This window comes from Euleptes europaea, chromosome 12 (assembly GCF_029931775.1).
Source record: "Euleptes europaea isolate rEulEur1 chromosome 12, rEulEur1.hap1, whole genome shotgun sequence".
Taxonomy (NCBI): Eukaryota; Metazoa; Chordata; class Lepidosauria; order Squamata; family Sphaerodactylidae; genus Euleptes; species Euleptes europaea.
The window spans coordinates 16,453,182-16,475,540 of NC_079323.1; the positions used below are offsets into that span (position 1 = coordinate 16,453,182).

General features: G+C 43.0%; 1 protein-coding gene across 1 annotated transcript in view; it reads left to right on the forward strand.

The window, feature by feature from the left end:
• The first annotated feature begins 522 nt into the window (after positions 1-522).
• Positions 523-22,359, forward strand: part of DYNC2H1 (dynein cytoplasmic 2 heavy chain 1) — a 200,093-nt gene continuing 178,256 nt past the window's right edge. Inside the window, exons 1-13 of the mRNA XM_056858874.1 lie at positions 523-711; positions 3,383-3,553; positions 4,351-4,486; positions 4,903-5,021; positions 6,742-6,886; positions 8,107-8,339; positions 9,144-9,278; positions 9,370-9,483; positions 10,646-10,757; positions 11,303-11,427; positions 12,337-12,512; positions 19,456-19,651; positions 20,546-20,641. Coding sequence (XP_056714852.1) covers positions 523-711; positions 3,383-3,553; positions 4,351-4,486; positions 4,903-5,021; positions 6,742-6,886; positions 8,107-8,339; positions 9,144-9,278; positions 9,370-9,483; positions 10,646-10,757; positions 11,303-11,427; positions 12,337-12,512; positions 19,456-19,651; positions 20,546-20,641 — 1,947 coding nt within the window. The remainder of the gene's footprint in view (positions 712-3,382; positions 3,554-4,350; positions 4,487-4,902; positions 5,022-6,741; positions 6,887-8,106; positions 8,340-9,143; positions 9,279-9,369; positions 9,484-10,645; positions 10,758-11,302; positions 11,428-12,336; positions 12,513-19,455; positions 19,652-20,545; positions 20,642-22,359) is intronic.

Genomic DNA, 22,359 nt, shown 5'->3' on the forward strand with positions numbered 1-22,359 from the left:
AGGCTCAACCCGCCGGGAAACAGAGACTTCCGGCCGCAAGCCCATTGGCTCGCACGAAGGCAGCGGGCCAACCCGGCGCCTAGAAGACCGCCTGTCTCATCGATCGACGTCAGACGTAGGAAAGCGGCGCTCGCTTGCTCTAACCTTGAGGGGGCGTGGCCCAGGCTCCGCCGGGTAGGCGGCCGCCATTTCCCCGTTACCATAGCAACCGGGCCTGGCAACGCTCGGACGCCGGCTTGTTTGGGGTTGGGGGGAGATTCAAACGAGCGTCTCTCCCTTAGGATACGGCCTTTCTGTTAGGATACGGTTTTCCCATTCAGTAATAGGCCCAACTACCTCCCGGTATGCCGTAGCCCCGCTTTCGCCCCTCCCCGCGTCCCGCACGAGCGGTTCCTCCTGTCGTTTGCAACGCCGTCCTGAGGCGATTGCCCTCCTCGTTGCTTCGGGCCTCGCCGCCATTCGCTTTAAAGGGCTTCCCCGCTCCCTCCCTCCCTCCCCGGCGCTTGAGGGCCTCCGTCCGCCATGCCTCCGCACGGCGACAAGAGGAAGCTCTTCGTCGCGGCCACCGCCGCCAACTACTTCGGCTTGCCGCCGCCCGCCGGCCTCGACGCCCTGGCCGCCAGCCCCGAGCTGGCCGGTTTCCTGGACGACGGCAACGAGCTCGTCCTCTCGGTGGCGCGCTCGCACGAGCAGCTCGTCGTCTCCAAAAAGGTCAGCCCCCCCCCCCCCACCACCGGGGGGCGGGTCGGCCGCAGCCCGAGCGGAGCGACCCTGCTGGGGAAATCCTCACCGGGGGGGGGGGCGGGGGTTGGGAGGGGCGTCGCATCTTATCCCTTATTTGTACTTTGTATTAATTTTATATGGTGGAGTGCCGTCAAGTCGCAGCTGACTTATGGCGACCCCTTTTGGGGTTTTCATGGCAATTTATATTGATTTAATAATAATGTATTGATTTAATAATAGCGTATAGGATAAGGACAGGTTAAAAATAATATCGGGATTAGCTCCGTTAGCAAAGGTTTATACAGTTTATTTCTAGATGGAAGAGGGAGAGGGGGAAGTCATTCTACTGTTAAATTAGTGATACTACTTGTTTTTTTTACTTTTATTATTACTATTTAGTATTGGATGTTGTTTTTATGGTGATATATTAATAAGAAATATAAGAAATAATAAGAAATATAAGAAAATAAAAAATATATTTTTTTTAAAAAAGGAAGGGGCGTCGCGGAGAGGGGGAAGTCATTCTACTGTTAAATTAGGGATACTACTTGTTTTTTTTTTACTTTTATTATTACTATTTAGTATTGGATGTTGTTTTTATGCTGATATAGTAAATGAAGAAAATAAAAAATATTTTTTTTAAAAAAAGGAAGGGGCGTCGCGGAGAGGGGGAAGTCATTCTACCGTTAAATTAGGGATACTACTTATGTTTTTTTTACTTTTATTATTACTATTTAGTATTGGATGTTGTTTTTATGCTGATATATTAAATGAAGAAAATAAAAAAAATATTTTTTTTTTAAAAAGGAAGGGGCGTCGCGGCCCCCTGGAAACACATGAAGCTTCCTTATACTGGATCAGACCCTCGGTCCATCCAAGTCAGCATTGTCCACTCTGGCCGGCAGCGGCTCTCCAGGGTCTCAGGCAGAGTCTTTCACATCACCTGCTTGCCTAGTCCCTTTAACTGGAGATGTCGGGGTTTGAACCTGGGACCTTCTGCATGCCAAGCAGGGGCTCTGCCACTGAGCCACAGCCCCTCCCCTATTTTATTTTATTTTAAATAATTAAAAAATTAAGATGCTTTTGTCAGGAAGGTCTAATTTTTTGTTATGTCTGCTGCAAGCTTCAGGTGATTTCAGAGGGCATCCATGTTGGATGCTAGAGTCACGTCCCCTAACACCTTCGTTGCCGACAAGATTTTCATGGTATGAGCTTTCAAGAGGCAAAGCTCCCTTTGGGATGAAGAAGGGAGCTTTGCCTCTTGAAAGTTCATAGCCTGCAAATCTTGTTGGTCTCAAAGGTGCTACTGGACTCAGATCAAGCTTCAGGTGGGTAGTCCTGTTGGTTTGCACTAAAGAGCAAGATTTGAGTTCAGTAGCATCTTAAAGGCCAGCAGGATTTGCAGGGTATAAGAGTTGAAGGTATCTGTGGAAGAGACCTTTGACTCTTGAAAGCTTATGCCCTGCTCATCTTGTTGACTTAAAGGAGCAACGACTCAATTCTTGCTCTGCTACAAGCTTGCTGTCACCCTTAGTACACAGCTCCTTAAGAAGAAGATGAAGAAGAGGAGTTGTTTTTGTATTTTTATATGCCGACTTTCTCTACCACTTAAGGAAGAATCAAACCAGCGTACATTCCTTCCCTTCCCCTCCCCACAACAGATACCCTGTGAATCTCTTGTTTTCTTGGGTTCTTGCAAAGAATTCTGGCAGGACTACATGACTCCCTCTCTGAATGTTTCTGAGCGAATCTGATTTTACTTGATTTCTCCCTCCCTTTGCTTCTCAGTGTGCTTCTGAAGGTTGTGTTCTAAAATGCTTTCAGCCAGTGGTTTTCTGCTGGTTACTGGTGTTGATTGGTGTTTTTTGTTGTCTTTTTAATGCCTGGCTGTTTGGGAAGTTGCCTTGGGAGCAGCGCTAAGAGTGCAGGGTGTAACTTTCTAATCAATAATCTAATTTGTTACCTTCTTATGTAAATATGTGCATATTGAGCATTCCTTTAGTGTATAGTAGTTACATCTGAACTATAGAGAAATCCTTAGTTTATAGTTTACTGTCGTCCATTTTATCTTTGTAACGACCCTGTAGAGTGGGTTAGGCGGAGTGAAAGTTACTGACCCAAGCTCATAGTGAGTCTCATGATATGAACAGGTTGCGTATCCCTTATCTGTATTTCAGATCTTTCAGTATATTGAAATATTTTGGAATTTTTGCAAATGCATAATGAAATATGTTAGGGATAGTACCTAAATTCATTTTTGTTTTATATGCACTTTATACACATAGCCTGAATATTTTAAACAGTATGTGTACATTGGATCACCCACAGACTCTTGACGGCGGGTGCAAATGTTAATTGCACACCGTCACGAGTCGGGAGACAGACCTTTATGTGAGACAGACCTTTTTAAAGTGTACAACGGCACACTGTATATGTCCTGTGGAGGCATCTGTCCTCTATATCCCTGCCCCATTCCTAGATAACTGAGAGGACTCCATTTCCGTGTTCACTAGCTGTCCTTACCTTACGAAGAATTTGTAGACTCCTTAGTTTATCCTCATAAAACCTTAGGGAATCCCTGTACCCCAGTTTGAGAAACACTGTGCTGCACCACAGTGGATATGCTAAATGTGAATATTTGCATTTCCTAATCCTACAGATTGAAGCTGGCGATTCAAATGATAAAATACTGGTATTCTTCAAGCTGCGACCAGATGTTATCACAGAAGATAATCTTCATACCAATATTCTTGTATCGTCTATGTTAGATTCTCCTATCAATATGCTTTATCAAGCAGTGCGACAGGTATTTGCGCCGATACTATTAAAGGTGAGTAAGTAATACTTTAGTAATTTTTAAAGGATTTTTAAAATATTGGCTACATTTTTCAATTGTATGGTGTTTTTCATTCATTCTAGGACTTTACATCAAACTAATAAAGAGTAATAACATCAGACTAATAATTTGACAACTTCTGTCAAATTGTGGTAACCAACTTACTACTTTCAAGCAGATTTTATAATTTTAATTTTTTATTTTATTTATATTTTAAAGTATTTATAGTGGGCCTTTCCTCAATGATCCCAAGGAGGGTAACGATAATCAACAATATTTGATCACTCAGATAACTTTGTTCCAATTACTGTAAACTTTGTTTAAGCCTATTTTGGCTGATCATCGTCTGGAAGTTGGTCCCTTTGAAATTAAAAGAAAAAAGCTTTCCTAATGGCAGTGTTGTAGTTTGTGATTCCTATATATTTTAAATAGTTCAAAAGCTTATTCTCCATGTTTATATATTGACAAATTTATCAGATAGCGAGGCCCCAAAACATTGGCATGTATCCAACCACACAGTTCCATTGGTGGAACAGCGTTTCCATTTTCTAAAGAGGGGCGGTAGTTTCTGTTGTTTTCCCCCTCCCACTTTAGATGCCACCCATTTTTCCCTGAATGCTCTTTCTAAGGGTCTGGTGACCTCTGGGAACAAAATTTTGTGTGGACTGCAGTAGGAACGGTGAGTAGAAATGTCCCGCTCCTCAAAGCTAGTGGCTGGTGGGATATATGCCTTAAATATTAAAGTACACAATTGTAATATCCAATTGACATTATTGTTCACTTTGCTGCAGGATGAGAAATGGAGTAGAGATTTTGATCCCAAACTTCAGAATCTTTTGCGTGAATTAGAGGCAGGTTTGGGTTCTGTTCTGAGAAGAACAGATAATGCTGAAAAAGGAACCAAATACAGGGAAGATGACGTTCAAGGTACATAAATAACAAAGTTATGTACAGTGCAATTTAAATTCACAATAAATTACTGTAATCTGTCACACTGAGTTGAAGTATGTTTCCTTGATTTCAGTGGAATTTCCTTCCAAATGTGTTCATTTGCTGTTGTGGTTTAAGGCTTTAATGCTAATTAATTTTTACTTTTTTTGCCAGCGTTCACACTTTATATTTCAAAATGAATGTGTTACATTCAGTAAGGAACACATTTCATAGTTAGTGTTTTTTTTCAGGCATACTGCTTTACTTTCTGGTAACGGAAATGGTCTCAACGCAATTCTGTAACTTCAGCACTCCTTTAACTTGTTCAGTGTTTAGTTCGAGTTCAAGAAACTGGCAGCTCTGAATGTTGTATCTGCTGGAATAAGCTCCTGTTTTTTCTCTTTTCCACACAGCAATACTTTCTCCAAATGATGAATTTCAGTTCTGGACAGAACGTGCACAACACGGAAGCAAACTGTGCAGCAAGGAGAGAGCCGCTCATTTTAAAGAACTGTTTGAGGCCATTGCATACGTGCGTAATTTATTCTCTTTGTGATGTCATGCACACCCACATGGTGGAATATGTGTTAAACAGATTTGAAGTGCAGAAGGTATCCGAAGAGCTTTTGGTGGAGCATGCAGCTGCTTATGAATACGCCCCTGATCTCCGTAGATTTCTCCCCCTAAGCTGTATCGCCCTGTGCCACATGCCAGGCTGCTTCAGTGGGTTCCGAAAGCCTCAGAAATGGCTTTTTGAGGAATACAAGGGGTTGCAACAAAAAAAGAGGAGGTGGGAAATGATCATTAGAGTGAGGGTCTGGTTGCCCTCAGTAGGACACATGATGCTGCAATTCAGAAAGTATTGATTTTATGCGGCAGAGCTCCTCTGAACAGAATTCTGCTCATGGTAGTCGGCAAGTCAGCCAGCAGTCACAGCTCTGCATGTCTGCTGAGTTTGTATTGCCATTTCTGAAAAACTTGAGCTCTACAAAAATGTGCTCATTCCCCTTTCAGAATCAAAGTAATAAGACGTCTCACTAGACTGTGCTTTTTACTGGAATGAGTCTTTACTGGTAGTGTACTGCAGTGATCCTGTGAGTCTTTAAGTAAGGGCAATACAGATAACGTGTTCTCGTCAGTGAGCATTTGACCATTGGAATATTTCTTTGCTTGCTGCAGAAATGGGGGCGTCTCAAATATCAGAGGATCATTATGATTTGGCTTTATCCCTCTGAAGATATATGCAAATATATTGTTCATAGTTTCCACTAACATCAGTGAGATAGTTTGACATCTTCCTCGTGGTGATACATTTTTGGTTGAGCGAAGTCTTTGTTTATAATCAGTGACTGTTGGTGAGGTTCTATGCCGGGAACTATGAGGCTGCTGTCACTAAATACACATGGTGGTGGAAGAAGACTTCATGCCTTTACCATCAGACATGGGGAGGGACTTGGGGCTTCTAGGTCAGCACTGTGCAAGCTTTTGGCCATGGAGAAATAGAAGCTGGGAATGGGGCTTAGTTAGTAATGAAGATATCTTAATTTACTGTTTCATTTTTTTTGCCATTTGTTGTGTGTTGATAGATTTCAAACACGTGTAATTGATATATGATGGTGGAAATAGTAATTAACCGCAATTAATATGTCAAAATCCCAAAGCATTTGAATCCCAGTTTCTCAAATCAGATCTACTTTCTAAGAGGTTCTTTGCTATAAGAAGTGATTGCCTTGATTAAAATGTTGCCATTGGGGCATTAAAACTGTAATCCCTTTAATGTATCATCCTTCCCTTTTAAAATATTTTAAGGCCTTACTGTCAACATTTTCAAAATGGTGAGGGGGGCTTTGATAGCTGACCTCCTTCCCTCTCTTCCCTTTATTTGTTATTTATGTTTTTGCCCATTCTTATCTCTTGCCCGATCGAGCTGGCTCTGTTGTTTTTCTTTCTTATTTTCCTCTCTGTTGATCCCCCACTATTGTGATCCAGTTTTAAGGGCGTCATTCAAATGTTAACAGACACTGAGGAGCTTTTAAACAGTAATTGAAAAGTTTTAAATTGTTGAAACCTGCTGTAAGCCGTCCTGAGCCTGACTTGGTCAGGAAAGGGTGGGTTAGAAATAAAATGATACAAAGAAAGAATAAATAAATTATGATGTTTTATAGAAATGTTCCTAAGTGTCTGATTTAAGGATTGCTGCCTTCTTGCCACTGTATGCAATAATGTCTTTAAAACATGTGCTGTGCTTATAGGACTATTACAACCTGGACAGCTTGTCTTTATTTGAAGTTGTTGATTTAGTGGAGACAACGCAAGATACAGTTGATGATGTATGGAGACAAACTGAGCATGAACCTTTTCCACAGCTACGCATGCAGAACCTTTTGGAAGTCATAGGTAACATACCTGGTTATGATGAACAAATATTTAAAAGGTAGTTTGCTGTGTAAAGATAGTCATTGTTCAAAATGTAGTCTGCCATCTCTGTGTTGTACTCCTTGGATCTCTGAGCTAATAACAACTCAGACATAAGCTGAGTTGCAATTTTCTGAAGCCCATTGAGGTCAGTTGGCTTACTCTCAGGAAAGTGCCTGTAGGACTGCAATTGTCACTTATAGAGCAATCTTATGCAGAGTTACTTCAAGTTTAAGTCCACTGACTTCAGAGGGATTAGACTGGATGGAGTAACTCTGCTATTTAGTTACTTCATTTATACACAGCTTCTCTTTATAGTGGGGACACAAATAGGCATACATTACTCTCTTCTCCATTTTATCTCCACAGCAACCCTGGGAGGTAGGTTATGCTGAGACAGTGTGACTGGCCGAAGGTCACCCAGCTGTCTTCCATGACAGAATGGAATTTGAACCTCAGTCTCTCAGATCTTAGTCTGACACTCTAATAAGATGCTTAATGTCAAAATATAGCAGGGATAATGATGGCTTGGGTATCGGTGTTGTTCCTTGCTCCCTATCAAGATAGCCCTGGGTGCAGATTATTATGTGCAGATTGAGAAGTATACTGACCTTGAGGATTTGAGATAAAAGCTTGAGTCTACCTAGATATCATCTTTGGATTTAGACAGACTTTAAAAAAAGCATTGGCATCTCCTCACAGTTCCTCGAAGTTACAATTTAATTACAACTATAGAATATGAAAGGCTCAAGATGTCCAGTATCATCTGTTTAGTTTGGCAAAACTAAGATATGAAGTATCTATTATATTGGCCTATATTATCTATATTCATCTCAAGGCACTCACCAGTCTGAAGGCATGATCCTGTCCCTTTATGTCGGGTCGTCATTCAGCCAAGACACAATCCTACCAGTCATCAACAGTGGGAGAGGGCTGTTCATGTCTCTAGCCATCTATTATGGTGTATTGCTGTGCCCACATAATTTGTTGGCTATTTTTGTACTTTATAGGCTGATTTGTGCGAGGATAAGAATACTCACTTTGCCCTTTAAAACACTGAAGGCCTACATGTAGAGTCTTTCTCCTACAGCATCGCCATGCCGTTCTGTGAATCTTGATATAATTCAAGGGATGTTATACATTCATTGTTTGCTGTTCTGAAATTAATTTGGACAATATGTGTGTGTATTCCCCCCCCCCAGCTGGTTCTCTTGGCAGATTTGTTCAGAAGAAGTTAGGAACATTAAATCTGTGGGAGGATGCCTTTCACATCGTGAAAGAAAATCTGAAGGCTGGCGTCATGATCTGTGAACAATGGGTAGCAGCTTGTGATCACCTGACAGGGCAACTGTGGCAACGTTACGCCCCACACATGTGGCAAGATGAGAAATACGTTCCGGAACCACTAGGCAGACTTGGCAAGCGACTTGAGGAGGTGTTACTTTGCTACATTTTGCCCTTTTTGGGGTGGGAGGAGAAGGAGCTGAATTTTTTTTAAATTCAGTGTCCTCTCTAGAATACTTTTTTTTGGGGGGTATATGAGGTCCCACGCTTCTGTTCCCTCAATCTCTAGTTAAAGTTTTTTGGTAACAGAGCTGGAGAAATAACCACCAAAGTGAGCCACTGGCTAAACAGACAATATGTGACAAAATGATGTGATATGAAGGCAGCTTCATGTATTCATATGTGAACAGAATCCAGTGCTGTTGGGAAGGACAGTTGCCCAGTGGTACAGGGTGTATTTGGATGATCCCACCTCTGGACTCCAGGATCTCCAGCTAAAAGGAAGCTTGGGTTACAGTGCTGTGAAGGACTCTGAGGCATTGGAAACCCTGACTTAGGTCAGGAATTTATCTGTCAGAAGCCTCCTTGAAATGAATCATAGAACTCTCATTCATATCATAGAAGAGCTTTGGAAAAGCTTTTGAATACATTCCCATTAAATGTAGTTCTGGTGCATTCCATTTACTGGGAACTCTCATGGGCTTGAATTATTTTTGTATTAATTACTTCAGTTGTCACAGCAGTACGTAATCATGTAATACCTTAGCCATAAGAGTTAGTTATAATAGTCTTTGTGTTAATTCATTTTATAAGGGATGAATATACTTTTCATTGGACATTGCATTTGTTGAAGTTTTTTCTTACCATTTTGGATGGAATGGTCATGGCATCTCTCTAACTATTCATAGTATCTGATGCTGTTAGAAATTGGCCAAATGTTGTGTTTCTCTTATAGGTGCTAACTATTAGAACTCTCCATGAGAAACTTACCTATTTCTTGCCAACCGGTGAACAGCAAGCATTGCACCTTGCTCAGGTGTTTGAGCCCTTTGCTGGCTTGAATCCTGTACACTACAATCCCTACACCGAGGTATAATGTTTATATCTTATATTAATTGTATGCTTGCTTTGCTGATGCTTGATTAAAGTGTCCCAAACTAATCTGAGGCCCATTCTCCTAGCCCTTGTGGAAAGCAGCAGTATGTCAATACGAAAGAATTATTGCTCCAGCAGAACAGAAAATAGCAAGTAAGCTGAAGAAGTTTCTTTCAGAAATTCAAGACAGTCCGCAACAGGTAAACAGTTTATTTTAAATAATATGATGATTTTATTGGCGGCATAACTAGGCATCTGAGGGCACATGTAAAAGTCCAGCTTCTAGCTGAGTGATTCTTGGTTGTGTGACAGGACTTGCATGCCTCAAGAGAGGTGAAATATGCTTGGAAAAATTGCACAATCACTGTTGACTAGAAAATTCAGTCCCATCCCTGAGCTGTGGCTGGTTAGGCAAAGGTACAAAGATGAGAGCAGCATTAGCTAAGGCACGTTTCCCCACTATTCCAGGAACCAGTTGATTATTATATTTAAGTGGAGGAGTAGGGTATCAAACCCGGTTTTCCAGATTGTTCGCTGCTCTTAACCACACCACATTGACTCTCTGGAGGCAGGCAATGGCAAACCACCTCTGATCGTCTCTTGCTTTGGACACCCTACATGTCTCCACTTTTAATCCAGAAAAATGCATTGCCTCAGATTTTAGAAGCATTGCTATAGATCACTGGTTCCCAACCAGGGGTCCATGGACCCCCAGGGGTCCGCGAGAACTAAATTAAGGTCCGCGAAACAAAGTTACAAACCCATAATAAATTAATATTTTCAATTAAAAGTTTTCTATTATAAAAATATATATTCAAATTTTATTCTAAGTTTAATGTTTAACTAACAGTTATGATTAAAGTTTATTTTCAGATTCTTGGAATTTTTATTTTGAACCTTGGGGTCCCTGCACCGAACAAAAAAGTCCTAGTGGTCCCTGGTCAAAAAAAGGTTGGGAACCGCTGCTATAGATGAACAAATTTGCAAATGCTAAAGGCCCACCTGAGGCTGGAAACAAAACTTCAGAGCTGTTGGGGATGGCTAGTGGAGAACATGCTGCTATCACATACTTTTTACTATTCAAATTCATTATTATAGTTATTAATCTTTTGTGTTACTTTTAATGTTTCCATTTTAGCTATATGGTGAATGGCTCTTGAAGGATCTGTTGACCTGCTTTGGCTTTTCTTCTTGGCGTACTTGTCTATAAGCTGTAGGCCTGGCATTCTTTGTCTAGCTGGAATTTGCTTTGTCAGCATTTTCCAGTTTACATGACAATATTACATTCGAATCACATCTTTCAGGAAGAAAGATAAGATTATTATGCATTTTGTTTAAAAAAAATGTGTGTTTTATTTCTAGCTTCTTCAGGCATTCCAGAAATACAAGGAACTAGTAAAACGCCCAAGCATTAGCAAAGAATTGCTTTTGGAAAGAGAAACTTTGTTGGTGAAACTTCAAGATTCAGTCAAAGGTAACTGTGTATGAAAGAGAACTGCTACAAGTATTTCAGCTACTTTACTTGTATAAGTATAGAGGACCTTAAGGTACCGTTAAAGTCTGCTGTGTCTATTAATTTCTGGAATGCTGTATCCCATCTTTTCAAGTGTTCAAAGTGCTCACCATACATTGCCATGTTCTAACCCTTACAATTACCCTCTAAGGTAAATGAATAACATCATCTCCCTATTGTAGATGAGGAAATGTAACACAGTGGCCTTCCTAAGGCTACTCTGAGCCAATGATAGTGGCAAAATTTGAATCAGGGCCTGTCTGATTCTTAGCCTAGCCTCTTAGCTATACCAGCTTCATATAGCTTTCTAACTGTTAAAAAATACTGATTTTCTAATAGTTTTGCATACATTTAGCGGAATCCAGCACATTAAGCGGATACCATGAAACTTTTCTTAACCATGATTTAATTTTAGCCTTGTCATGTTGAGCATTCCCAGAGGAGTTTTGGTGGGGCCCAAGGCATCTGAATAATTTATTAAGGGATTGCTTGATACTGTTGCGCAGATTATCGAACAGACTTTGAGACGAGATGCCATGGTGTTCCTGGGGATTCTTCTGGGCCACTTGCAGGCAAAAATCTTTCTGAAGTCGTTAATAATATTGTTTGGATACGTCAGCTGGAATTGAAGGTGCGTGTTCTCATCCTGGATATCACATATAAGTAAACAGTGTATCATATATTCATGATTAATGTAACATGCAAGCTAAATGGTATATCATATTTATTTTTAAGATGCTGGAAGTCTGAACAGTCAATTGCAAGAGTTTTCCTGAAAAGGGGAGCAGTGGCTGCAACCCTGCAGTTAAGCTGCTAAAATAAATCCCATTAGAGAAAAGGAATGGTATATCGTATTTATTTTTAAGATGCTGGAAGTCTGAACAGTCAATTGCAAGAGTTTTCCTGAAAAGGGGAGCAGTGGCTGCAACCCTGCAGTTAAGGAGTGTGAATGTAGCAGAGCAACTCTCACAAGGCTTTATAACAGTTCCTTTCCCAGCATGTACAACATATACAATCCCTAAAGTAGGGGACAGTGTAGTCCAGGCCCTGCTTGGCAGAATTCATGGGCACAACAGCCCTTTGCTGGGGAGGGGGCAATGCAGTGCAGGCTTGGCATCAAATAATGTAGGGTCAACATCAGAAGAATTTTGTTCTCAGAACAGCATCAATGGGAGGGACAGAGAAAGCAGTGGAGGAACAGATTGGGTCCAGAGTGTTTGTTCATATGTTGTTTATCAGAATATCTCCTTCCTGTGCTTTAGTATTTTTCCTCTAAAGAATTTCGCATATAAATAAAATGTTTGTAAGAGAACACTTGTAGTAGGGCATAGATCATAAGAGACACCACTTTTTAGTGGAATGTTTTTTTTTTTTTAGGAATAAAGGTACTATTACATTTGCTTGGTTTTTGTGTGTGGAAGTGTGAGCAATTTAGTCTAGGTATGTGTCGATAACTTGACCTTTATACTTTAATGTGCTGGGTTTCTAGGAGAGAAACTTAATATCCAGAAGTTTAAACACTAAATCTTTTTATACCTAGGTGGATGATGCTATTAAGATTGGAGAGGCACTTCTTTCGGATTTGTCTGGTTTTCGAAACTTCAGACGAACTGCAGATGATCTTCTAGAACAATTCAAAGCGTATGAACAAGAACAGTTTGATGACTGGTCCAGGGACATTCAGGCAGGTTTGTCAAACCCAAAGTCTGGTCTTTGGTAAGTAAAAAAAATACTTTGTTGAATAAGAATAATATTAGAATCTGTTGTTTCACTATTTAGCTGACAAGCAACTTGCTTCGTAGAACTACTGCTTCTCTCCAGAGCGTTAAAATACCAAATTATGTCTTGTACTGAAAGTTGGTACCGAGCTTGTAGTAACAGCCAGTTTTCTAAAAGTGACATTGTGAATGCAAATTGCATATGTGCAAAATTCTGTTTGTGCCTGCTTTTCCGCTAATAAGGCCCTCATTGACACAGGGATTGTGAACAAGATCCTTGCCATTAAACAAGCGTTATGATAGTAGTTTATATGAAGGAGGGGCACTTGGGACAGATTCGCCTCATTGCCCTCAGTGTAGCATGAATCTGAGGGTTCATTGTCAGTCTTCAGTGCAGCCCCACATATGGGACTGCGCAGGCGCAGGCCAGCCTGTCGGTGGAAGATTTTTCTAGCCTCCTAGTAACAGAGGGGGTGCCCCTCCCCTCTTGGGTGAGCGTGGCGGTTCCTTCCCGCCCAAACCACCACGTGACCCAATGGGAGGGGCGCCCCCTCCTCCCTCAGTTCCTTTTTCGCCGCCGTGTGGTGTAGAAGTGTTCAATAAACCTCCTGCTTTTCGTGAGTTTTCATCAGATACTTACCCAGTCTGAGGCAGTCCATCTGGCCTAGACTGAATCGCTTCTTAGTGCCGCCATGGCAGCTAAGCCGCCGTTTAAAAAGTGTTCCTCTTGTGGCTTAAAAATGCCCTGCTCTGATGAGCACGAGCTGTGCCTTCTTTGTCTGGGGGAGGGGCATTCTGTGCAGACTTGCGCCGTCTGCAAGAAGTTTACCAGCGCAGCCAGGAAGGACAGGGCGTTTCGGCTTAAGGCTGCCCTATGGGAAAAGTCTTTGGAGGCAACGGCAAAGCAAACCGCTTCTGTGCGCTCCACCCCGACCCGACCATCAGCTGATTTATCGGGGGCAGCGTCTGTCCATTCTGTGAAGAGCACAGCCTCGGCCCCAGCAAAAAGCGCTGCGCCCGCTACAGGGGCAGTCGTTCAGGCCCCAACTGTCGAACCGGAGGGCTCCTCGGTTCAAAGCACACTCCCCTGCTCAGCTAGCTCGACGCCTGCAGTTGCCTCGGTCCCGACCGGCGCTCCGCCCCCTGGCTCGGTTCCAGCTTTTGCAGTCCCTCCGCCCTCGGGCTCGAGCTCACGCCTGACGGCTGCAGACCAGAGGCCCCCTACCGCGGGCTCGTCGTCTGTGGGAAAGAGAAAGAGCTCTTCTGCTCCGCTAGAGCCTTCCTCCCCTAAGAGGCTGAAACATAAGGATAAATCTGATAAGAAAAAGAAAAGCTCTGCTGCTAAGGTGACACGGGCTATTACCCCCCCTCCTCCTAAAACCCCGTCAGTGGGGTCACCTGCTCATTCTATTTTTGGTCAGGATTTAATTTATCCCTCCCCTGAGGATTTTGAATCCCGTTCAGTCTCTCCTGCGCCTAACCTGCATTGGCAGTGTTACCAGCAGCCACAACAAATGCTTATCTCTCCTGCTGACATCCCCAGTTGGATCGAGTTCTGCAGGACCAGAAACCTGGATATTTGTGGTCAGCCTGTCCAACGGGCACTGCCAGCCCACCTGGACCCTCCAATCCTTACACCTGAGTTCCAGCAGTATGTTGCTCCTTTAGATCCATACGATCCTATGGAGGGAACCTCGGCTATGAATACAGCATCGGATGCCACTCTTGATTTATCCCCAGATGATATGTCTGGTGACCAGGATAATGTCCCTCTTACTGAAGATTCTAGAATTAGGGCAGACCAAATGTTAAGGATTGCTGCAGCCCTGGACCTTGATGTAACTGCTGTGGATAACAAGCCAAAGGATAAAATCCTAAGTAGACTCCATGCTGGATCTGTGGATATGGTACTTTTTCCTGTATTAGAGGGCCTTCAAGATATCCAAGCCCCCATCTTTTCTAAACCTGCCTCTGCCCCTCCTACTACTAGAAGGGTGGATAACTCCTACAGAGTGAAGCCTGATTCATGCTCATTTTTATCTAACCATCCTCCTCCATCTTCCATTGTTACCGAGGAGATGCAGGCGAAGCATAAAATCGGCCACCAAGCCTCGCCCTCTGATAAAGAAAGTAAACGGCTTGATACTCTGGGGAGGAAAGTGTACTCCTCAGCAGCACTTAATTTTCGGATAGCCAATTTCCAGACCATCCTGGGTGGCTACCAGTTGTTCATGTGGGAAAAGATATCTTTGCATCTGGATGATATTCCAGAAGAGCCCAGGAAAGCCATTCAGCAAGTACAGGCTGAAGCCATGCGGGTCTCGCTACAGGAAATTGCAGCGGGAAAGCATGCTGCTGACACTTCGACACGTACGTTAGCGTCAGCCATCACGATTCGAAGACATTCATGGCTCAGGAACACTGCTCTCCCGATTGACACCAGGGCTAGAGTTGAGGATTTGCCCTTCGAGGGTGAGACTCTTTTTTCTTCATCTACCAACGATTTCCTGAAAGAAAAGAAGACAGACCGGCAGACGGCCAGATCATATGGAGTCCTCCCTGCTTCAACTACTACCAGGGATCGCTTCCAACCTCAGAGGAGGCAGAATTACTACCCATCGTACTACAGGCCTCCACAGCAGCAACAGCAGCAGCAGCAACTGTATCCTCGGCAGCAGTACCAACCCCGAGGGACTGGGAGGAGACCCAACTCTTTCGGAGGCAATAAAAGCCGAGCTGCCTCTGCACCTCCCCCTCAGAAGGATATGCACCACCAAGGACGCAAGTTCTGACTCTCACATGTCCAGGAAGAAGACCTATTTTTCCTGGACAGATTACATAAGTACCTACCACAGTGGCAGGCCATTTGCCAAGATGAGTGGGTCCTCCAAATTGTTATGTTGGGTTACATGTTGGAGTTTAGAAGTTTGCCCCCACTGCGACCTCCTTCCGAGGCCAGTGATAACCCAATGGCAGAAGTTGCCTCTCAGTTAGATGAGTTGCTCGCCAAAGGAGCGGTTCAATGTGTTTCCCCCTCTTCCCAAGAGTGGGGTTTTTACTCTAGGTTTTTTCTTATAGATAAAAAGGATGGAGGCCGCAGGCCTATTTTGGATCTCAGAGATTTGAATAAATTCCTCTTTGTTTCACGTTTCCGAATGGTGTCGCTTCCAAATGTTATGGAATTGTTAGCCCGAGAGGCGTGGTTTGTGGTGATGGACTTAAGAGACGCTTATTTCCATATTTCCATCCATCCTAGCCACAGAAAGTACCTGAGATTCAGAAAAGGGCCCAATATTTACGAATACACTGCCCTCCCTTTCGGGTTGGCCACTGCTCCCCGAGTCTTCACTAAGACTATAGCAGTGGTGATGGCTCATCTTAGGACGCTGGGTTTTACAATTTTTCCCTATCTAGACGATTGGCTGATCGTAGCTGCGTCTCCCGACGTCCTAGAACGTCAGGTCGCATTGGTCTTATCCACCTGTTTCAGGTTGGGCCTTGCCATAAATTGGAAAAAGTCCCGCCTCATCCCTACCCAGAGAGTCTCTTTCATTGGGGGGCTCTTGGACTCCCGCCGAGCCCTGGGCATCCTCCCAGTAGAGAGAGCTACCTCTATCAAGAAACTGGTTCGTTCCTTCCAAAGGGTGCGTTGGCGGACCGTCAGGTCTATCCAGAGGTTACTAGGGCTAATGGCCTCTACTACCGCTGTGGTCCTGAATGCTAGACTCCATATGAGACCACTGCAGTTGTGGTTTCTCAGTGTGTTCCGACCCATGCTGCATACCCCTTTCCACCATTTTTCGGTTCCCCGGGTTATACTTAAGTCTCTGGATTGGTGGTTAGTTGATGATCACCTGTTCAGTGGTATTCCCTTTGGATACTGGTCTCATGAAATGACCCTAACCACTGATGCTTCCCTACAGGGGTGGGGGGCCCATTGCGAAGGTCATGCTGTTCAGGGGTTGTGGACGGGGCCACAATCCTCCCTCCATATTAACATGTTAGAATTGGTCACTGTGCGTCTGGCCCTTACCTCTTTTTCAGATGTGATCTACGGTCGCAGAGTGCTCCTCCAGTCGGACAATATGAGTACCGTCTTTTACATCAACAAGCAAGGGGGCACTGGTTCCAGATCCCTTTGCGAAGAAGCCATCAGAGTGTGGGATGTGGCCATTTCTATGGGAGTCACCATCAGGGCGATCCATATCGCAGGGGTAGCAAATACGTGGGCGGACAGTCTCAGCAGGGACTATGTGACCAATCACGAATGGTCTATCCAGGACAAATACCTTGTGCCAATATTCGCAAGGTGGGGATTCCCAGAGGTGGACCTGTTCGCGACCCGGGAATCTACAAAGGCAACTCTTTTCTGTTCTCTAGCAGGGAACGACGATATCTCCCTAGGAGATGCATTCCAGATCAGCTGGTCCCACCGGTTCTTTTATGCCTTCCCCCCCTTCCCGCTATTACCCAGGGTGTTGAACAAGTTTGTGACAGACAACACCCGTTGTGTTCTTATTGCCCCCAGTTGGCCCAGACAAATCTGGTACCCGGAACTAGTCAGACTGGCCGGTCCCAATGTCATTTCCCTCCCGCAGGTCCCGGATCTTCTGGTGTGGGAGGGTATACAGCATCCAGACATACCCAGACTTCACCTAACAGCATGGCTGATCGGGGCACAAATCATACCTTAAGTAGTGGAGTTCAGGAGATCCTGTTACAAGCAAGGAAACCCTCCACTAGGGATTCTTACGCTAAGAAGTGGGCGCAGTTTCAGAACTGGGTGTTAGAAAGAGGCGCTCTACCCTTTCACTGCCCTTTGACATTAATTCTTGAATTTTTGCTTATGTTAGCACATAAAGGTTTAGCGGTATCTTCGGTCAAGGTGTTTCTGGCCGCGATATCCGCTTACCATGACCCTATCGAAGGTTCTACTGTTTTTTCTCACCCCTTATCAAAAAGGTTTATGAAGGGTTTGTTACATGTTTTCCCCCCGGTTCCGGTTTTAGTTCCCCAGTGGTCCCTCCAGTTGGTTCTTGTTAGAATGACAAGACCCCCCTTTGAACCTATGAGTAGGTGTCCTATTTCCCTCTTATCTAGGAAAGTGGCCTTCCTAGTGGCAGTTACATCAACCAGACGTGTAAGTGAATTGGCTGCTTTGAGGTCAGACCCACCCTTCCTGAAGGTTTTCCAGGAGAGGGTCGTCCTTCACCCCAGTTTGGAGTTTTTGCCTAAGGTGGTTTCCAAGTTTCATTTGGCACAACCAGTTACCTTACCTGTGTTTTTTCCTAATCCCTCATCAGTTGCGGAAAAAACCTTGCATACGTTAGATGTTAAGAGGGCTCTTCTTTATTATTTGGAGAGAACTAAGCATTTCAGAATAGATAAGTCATTGTTTATCTGTTATGCGGGTCCTAAAAAGGGAAAGGCTGCTTCTTCCCAGACATTATCTAGGTGGGTCGTGGCTGCTATCCGTTCGGCGTATGAAGCTTCGGGTGCTGAATGTCCACTGGTCGTTAGAGCACACTCCACAAGGGCCACAGGTGCATCAGCTGCTTTCCACAGGAGAGTCCCCCTCCTAGACATCTGCAAAGCAGCAACATGGTCGGATGCTGATACCTTCGTCCGCCACTATGCACTGGACCTGCAAGCGAGAAGAGAGGCTGATGTTGGAAAGGCAGTGCTGCAGTCACTATTCCAATAGTGCGCCTCCCACCTCCAGTATCGTGAGTAGCTCGCTAAAATCCCATATGTGGGGCTGCACTGAAGACTGACAATGAAAACAGAGTTACCTGTAACTGGTGTTCATTGAAGTCTTCGTGCAGACACACATCCCTCCCTCCATCCCCGCTGTGGCTCACTATTGTTTTTTCTTTCACTTTAGGAGTACACGGCGGCGCACAAGAACTGAGGGAGGAGGGGGCGCCCCTCCCATTGGGTCACGTGGTGGTTTGGGCGGGAAGGAACCGCCACGCTCACCCAAGAGGGGAGGGGCACCCCCTCTGTTACTAGGAGGCTAGAAAAATCTTCCACCGACAGGCTGGCCTGCGCCTGCGCAGTCCCATATGTGTGTCTGCACGAAGACTTCAATGAACACCAGTTACAGGTAACTCTGTTTTCCATTTTGCGAGCGGGCCCAGATCTGTGATAAGGCCAGGTGACGATCTCTCTTCTGGCAGCTGACTGGGGAAGGCAGTGAACTGTGGGAAGCATGACTGCTGTCTTGTGGCACCCAGCAAAGAAAGTAGATCATGTGGTGTATTGTCGAACTATTAACTTGGGGGCCTTAATTCAAATCCCTGCTTAGCATTTATGTTCCTTGGGGGACCTTAGGCCAATCACTTTCTCTCAGTCTAGCCTACCTCCTTCTTGTAAACGTCAAACAGAGGAGAGAAACATATATATACTGCCCTGAATTCTTTGGAGGAAGGGCATGATAAAAATGTGAGTGATAAGTCGAAGGAAAGAGATGATTAGGTTTTTCCCCTCCTCTCTACAAGAATGATCTTTTAAACACAGTGAGCGTGACATGGGGTTCACTCCTGTCAGAAGAAGCAGAGTTTTTTCCTTCACAGTGTTCTCCACGGTGAGAAGGAGTAAAAGTTTCCCTTGTCCATTGTTTGGCGATCTGCAAACACCCCCACCTCCTTCTCTGATGTGGAAGGGTTAACAGAGGGCTCTGAAATGTTCTTGGGTGTCCTGTGCTAAGGGTCTTTGTGGTGCTGGGTGCTTTTTAAATCTTCATCCTGGGAGGAGGGGGTGGTGGAAAGATTTGGGGCCAGCTCATTTTTATGCTTATGTTGCAGTTCTGGTATAAAATGAAAAGTGAACAAGTCTCTTGGAGACAAATGACTATTGGTAATTGCCAGCTCAGTATGTAGTATAAAAATCTTAGCTCTGGAACATATTGGGTAATGATTTACTTTTTATTTTTGCCTTAGTATACAGGCTAGCAGTCTAGTGATGGAACTGGATCATTCTGATGGAGCGTTAAAAATACATTATTCAGATCGTTTGGTGATCCTCATAAGAGAAGTTCGGCAGCTCTCAGCACTTGGCTTTGTTATTCCTGCCAAAATACAGCAAGCGTCAAACGTTGCACAAAAATTCTTCAAACAAGCGGTTATTCTCAAACAGGTGATAGCATAAGCTACAGGTTCTGTTAGAATATAAGAAGAGCCCTGCTAGATCAGACCACTGGTCTATCTAGTCCAGTATTCTGTTTTGCGCAGTGGCCAACCGGTTACTCTGGAAGCCCACCAACAGGGCATGGAGGCTGAGGTCTTCCCCTGATGTTGCCTCCTGGCACGTGCATTCAAGAGGTTTACTTACCTCTGAATGAGGAGGTTCCTTTTAGTCACCATGGCTAGCAGCCACTGATGAATCTGCCCTCCATGAATCTGTCTAATCCCCTTTAAAAGTTATTTATTCCTGTAGCCATCACTACATTCCGTGATAGCCAGTTCCACATTTTAATCACATGATGTGTAAAGATGTATTTCCTTTTGTCTGTCCTGGATCTGTTGCCCATCAACTTTATCGGATGCCCTTGAGTTTAACTATTTACTTATTTATTTATTATATTTTTATTTTAGATTTATATCCTGCCCCTCCCCCACTACAGTGGGGCTCAGGGCAGGGAACAACAACTCAAATACGTTTAAAAACAAATAAAATGCTGTCAAATGCATGGTGCTGGTTTTGATTGTTCTGCTGATTTTTTTTTGGTTTTAATTTGTAACTTTTTTGCTGCAAATTTTACTGCTGGTTTTATTTTTCTGCTGATTTACTCTTGGATCTGTTGAATTTTAAAGTCCCGAATTTTAGTTTTTTTTTCCTGTTGGATCTGTGGCTGCTGTTTAGACGTTGTTTTTTAGTTTGTATTGTTGTTTTTAATTATTATGAAGGGGGGGCTGCCTCAAGAGCCTGTGCTAAGAATGCCAGTGTTAAGAAGGGCAATGTGCTTAATACTAAAAGAATGTAAATATGGTGCTTGTGCACAATGAGCCTAATATCTGTTTGCTTTTATAGGTGGCACATTTTTACAACTCTATTGATCAACAGATGATTCCAAGTCAGAAACCAATGATGCTACAGTCGGCCTTAGCGTTTGAACAGATAATTAAAGTAAATTTTTAAATTGAATTGGTACTTTTTTATTCCCTTCAAGATGCATGATTTTTTAAACAAATTTTCTGTTTGCCTATCTGTAATTGTTGACCTCTTGTCCAAACTAGTGCTCTAAACTAAGCCTATTTTTTCATCTTTTTTTAATTAAATATTTTTATTGATTTTCAACAATAAATAGGGGTACAAAAGGGGAAAAGGAATAGGGAGAAGAAAAAAGCAGCAATAAATTATTAAAATAATATTTAGCGGTGCAGCGCCTAGTACTACCCCCTTACATCTTTTATTAATACAGTTATTTTTCTAGCAGGGTGGATTTAAGCTCCATCTTGAACCTACTGTGACTCTTGGAGTCTAATTGTTATTTTTTAGTTGTAATGTAGTCATAGAAAGGTATCCATTTGTCTCTATTTTGTTTTTGATTGTTCATTTGTAATGTTTCAGTCAGTTGTGCCATTGTTATATATTCATAGGATTTATCCATCCAGATCTCTATGGTCGGGATTCTGTTTGTTTTCCATAGAGATGCTAATACTACTCTTGCCGCTGTAATTAAATATTTCAATATATTCTGTTGGTCTTTGTCGATGTTGTCCGGAGTTTTACTTAATAGAAATAATTTAGGATCATATGTTATACTTTGACCAATAATGCCTTCTAAGTTCTTATGTATTTCCTTCCAAAATTTCTGAACTAAACCGCATGTCCACCAGCAGTAATAGAAAGTGCCCCTAGTTTTACGACATTTCCAACATAGACCAGATGTCAAGTTGTTCATATTTTGAATATCACTTGGTGTAAGGTACCACCTATGTAGCATTTTCAACCAGTTTTCTTGGATCCCTTGACATAGCGTAAATTTAAGATTTTTGCGAAATAACTGTTCCCACTCATCAATCGTTATAGTCTCATTCAGATTCTCCTTTCATTTAATTTGGCACGACTTCACTTGTTCGTCTTCTGTATCATATGTCGCCAGTAGCTTATAGATTTTACCTAGTAGATGTTGAGTTGGTCTGCATATCATCTGCTCAAATTCTGTTTTAATTTTCAATACTCCCCGAATTAAACAGTCTTTCTTGAATTTTGAAACTAACTGATGATAGGTTAGCCATGGCATTTGCGGATGACTGTCTTGTATCTCAACTAGTGTTTTCAATGTACCGTCTATTTTCACCAAGTCCTGATATTGTATTGTCCCATATTTTTTCCTATCCATTACCGAGCCGAAGACATTAAAGGGTGCCATCAATAAAGATCCATTAGAACTTAGCCTTGGTTTAAGTTTTTGCCACACTGCCACCGTGTTTTCTATAATTGGGTGACCCATCATTTCTTCTAGGCTTTTCTTCCAGTTCTTCCCCCATAGCATCTTTGATTTTGAAAATGATTTTTTAAAAATTAACCTTTGACACAAGGAAGCAAATAGATTATTTTGTTACACTGATAGCATTATGCTGAGACATAAGCACACACAACATTTTGCTAATGGAAGAAATATGGAAAATGGTAACGGACCTGAGACCTTTCATATTTTTTTTAACAGCTATTTAACTATGACCATTAGGGAGCAATTCTAAACAGGCCTACACAGAAGTAAGACCCATATTATTAAATGGGGCTTACTCCCAGGAAATTGTCTTTAGGGTTTCACCCTTAAGCTGTGATCCCAGTTACACTTCCTTGGAAATTTCCTTCTGAAATCATTGGGATTTACA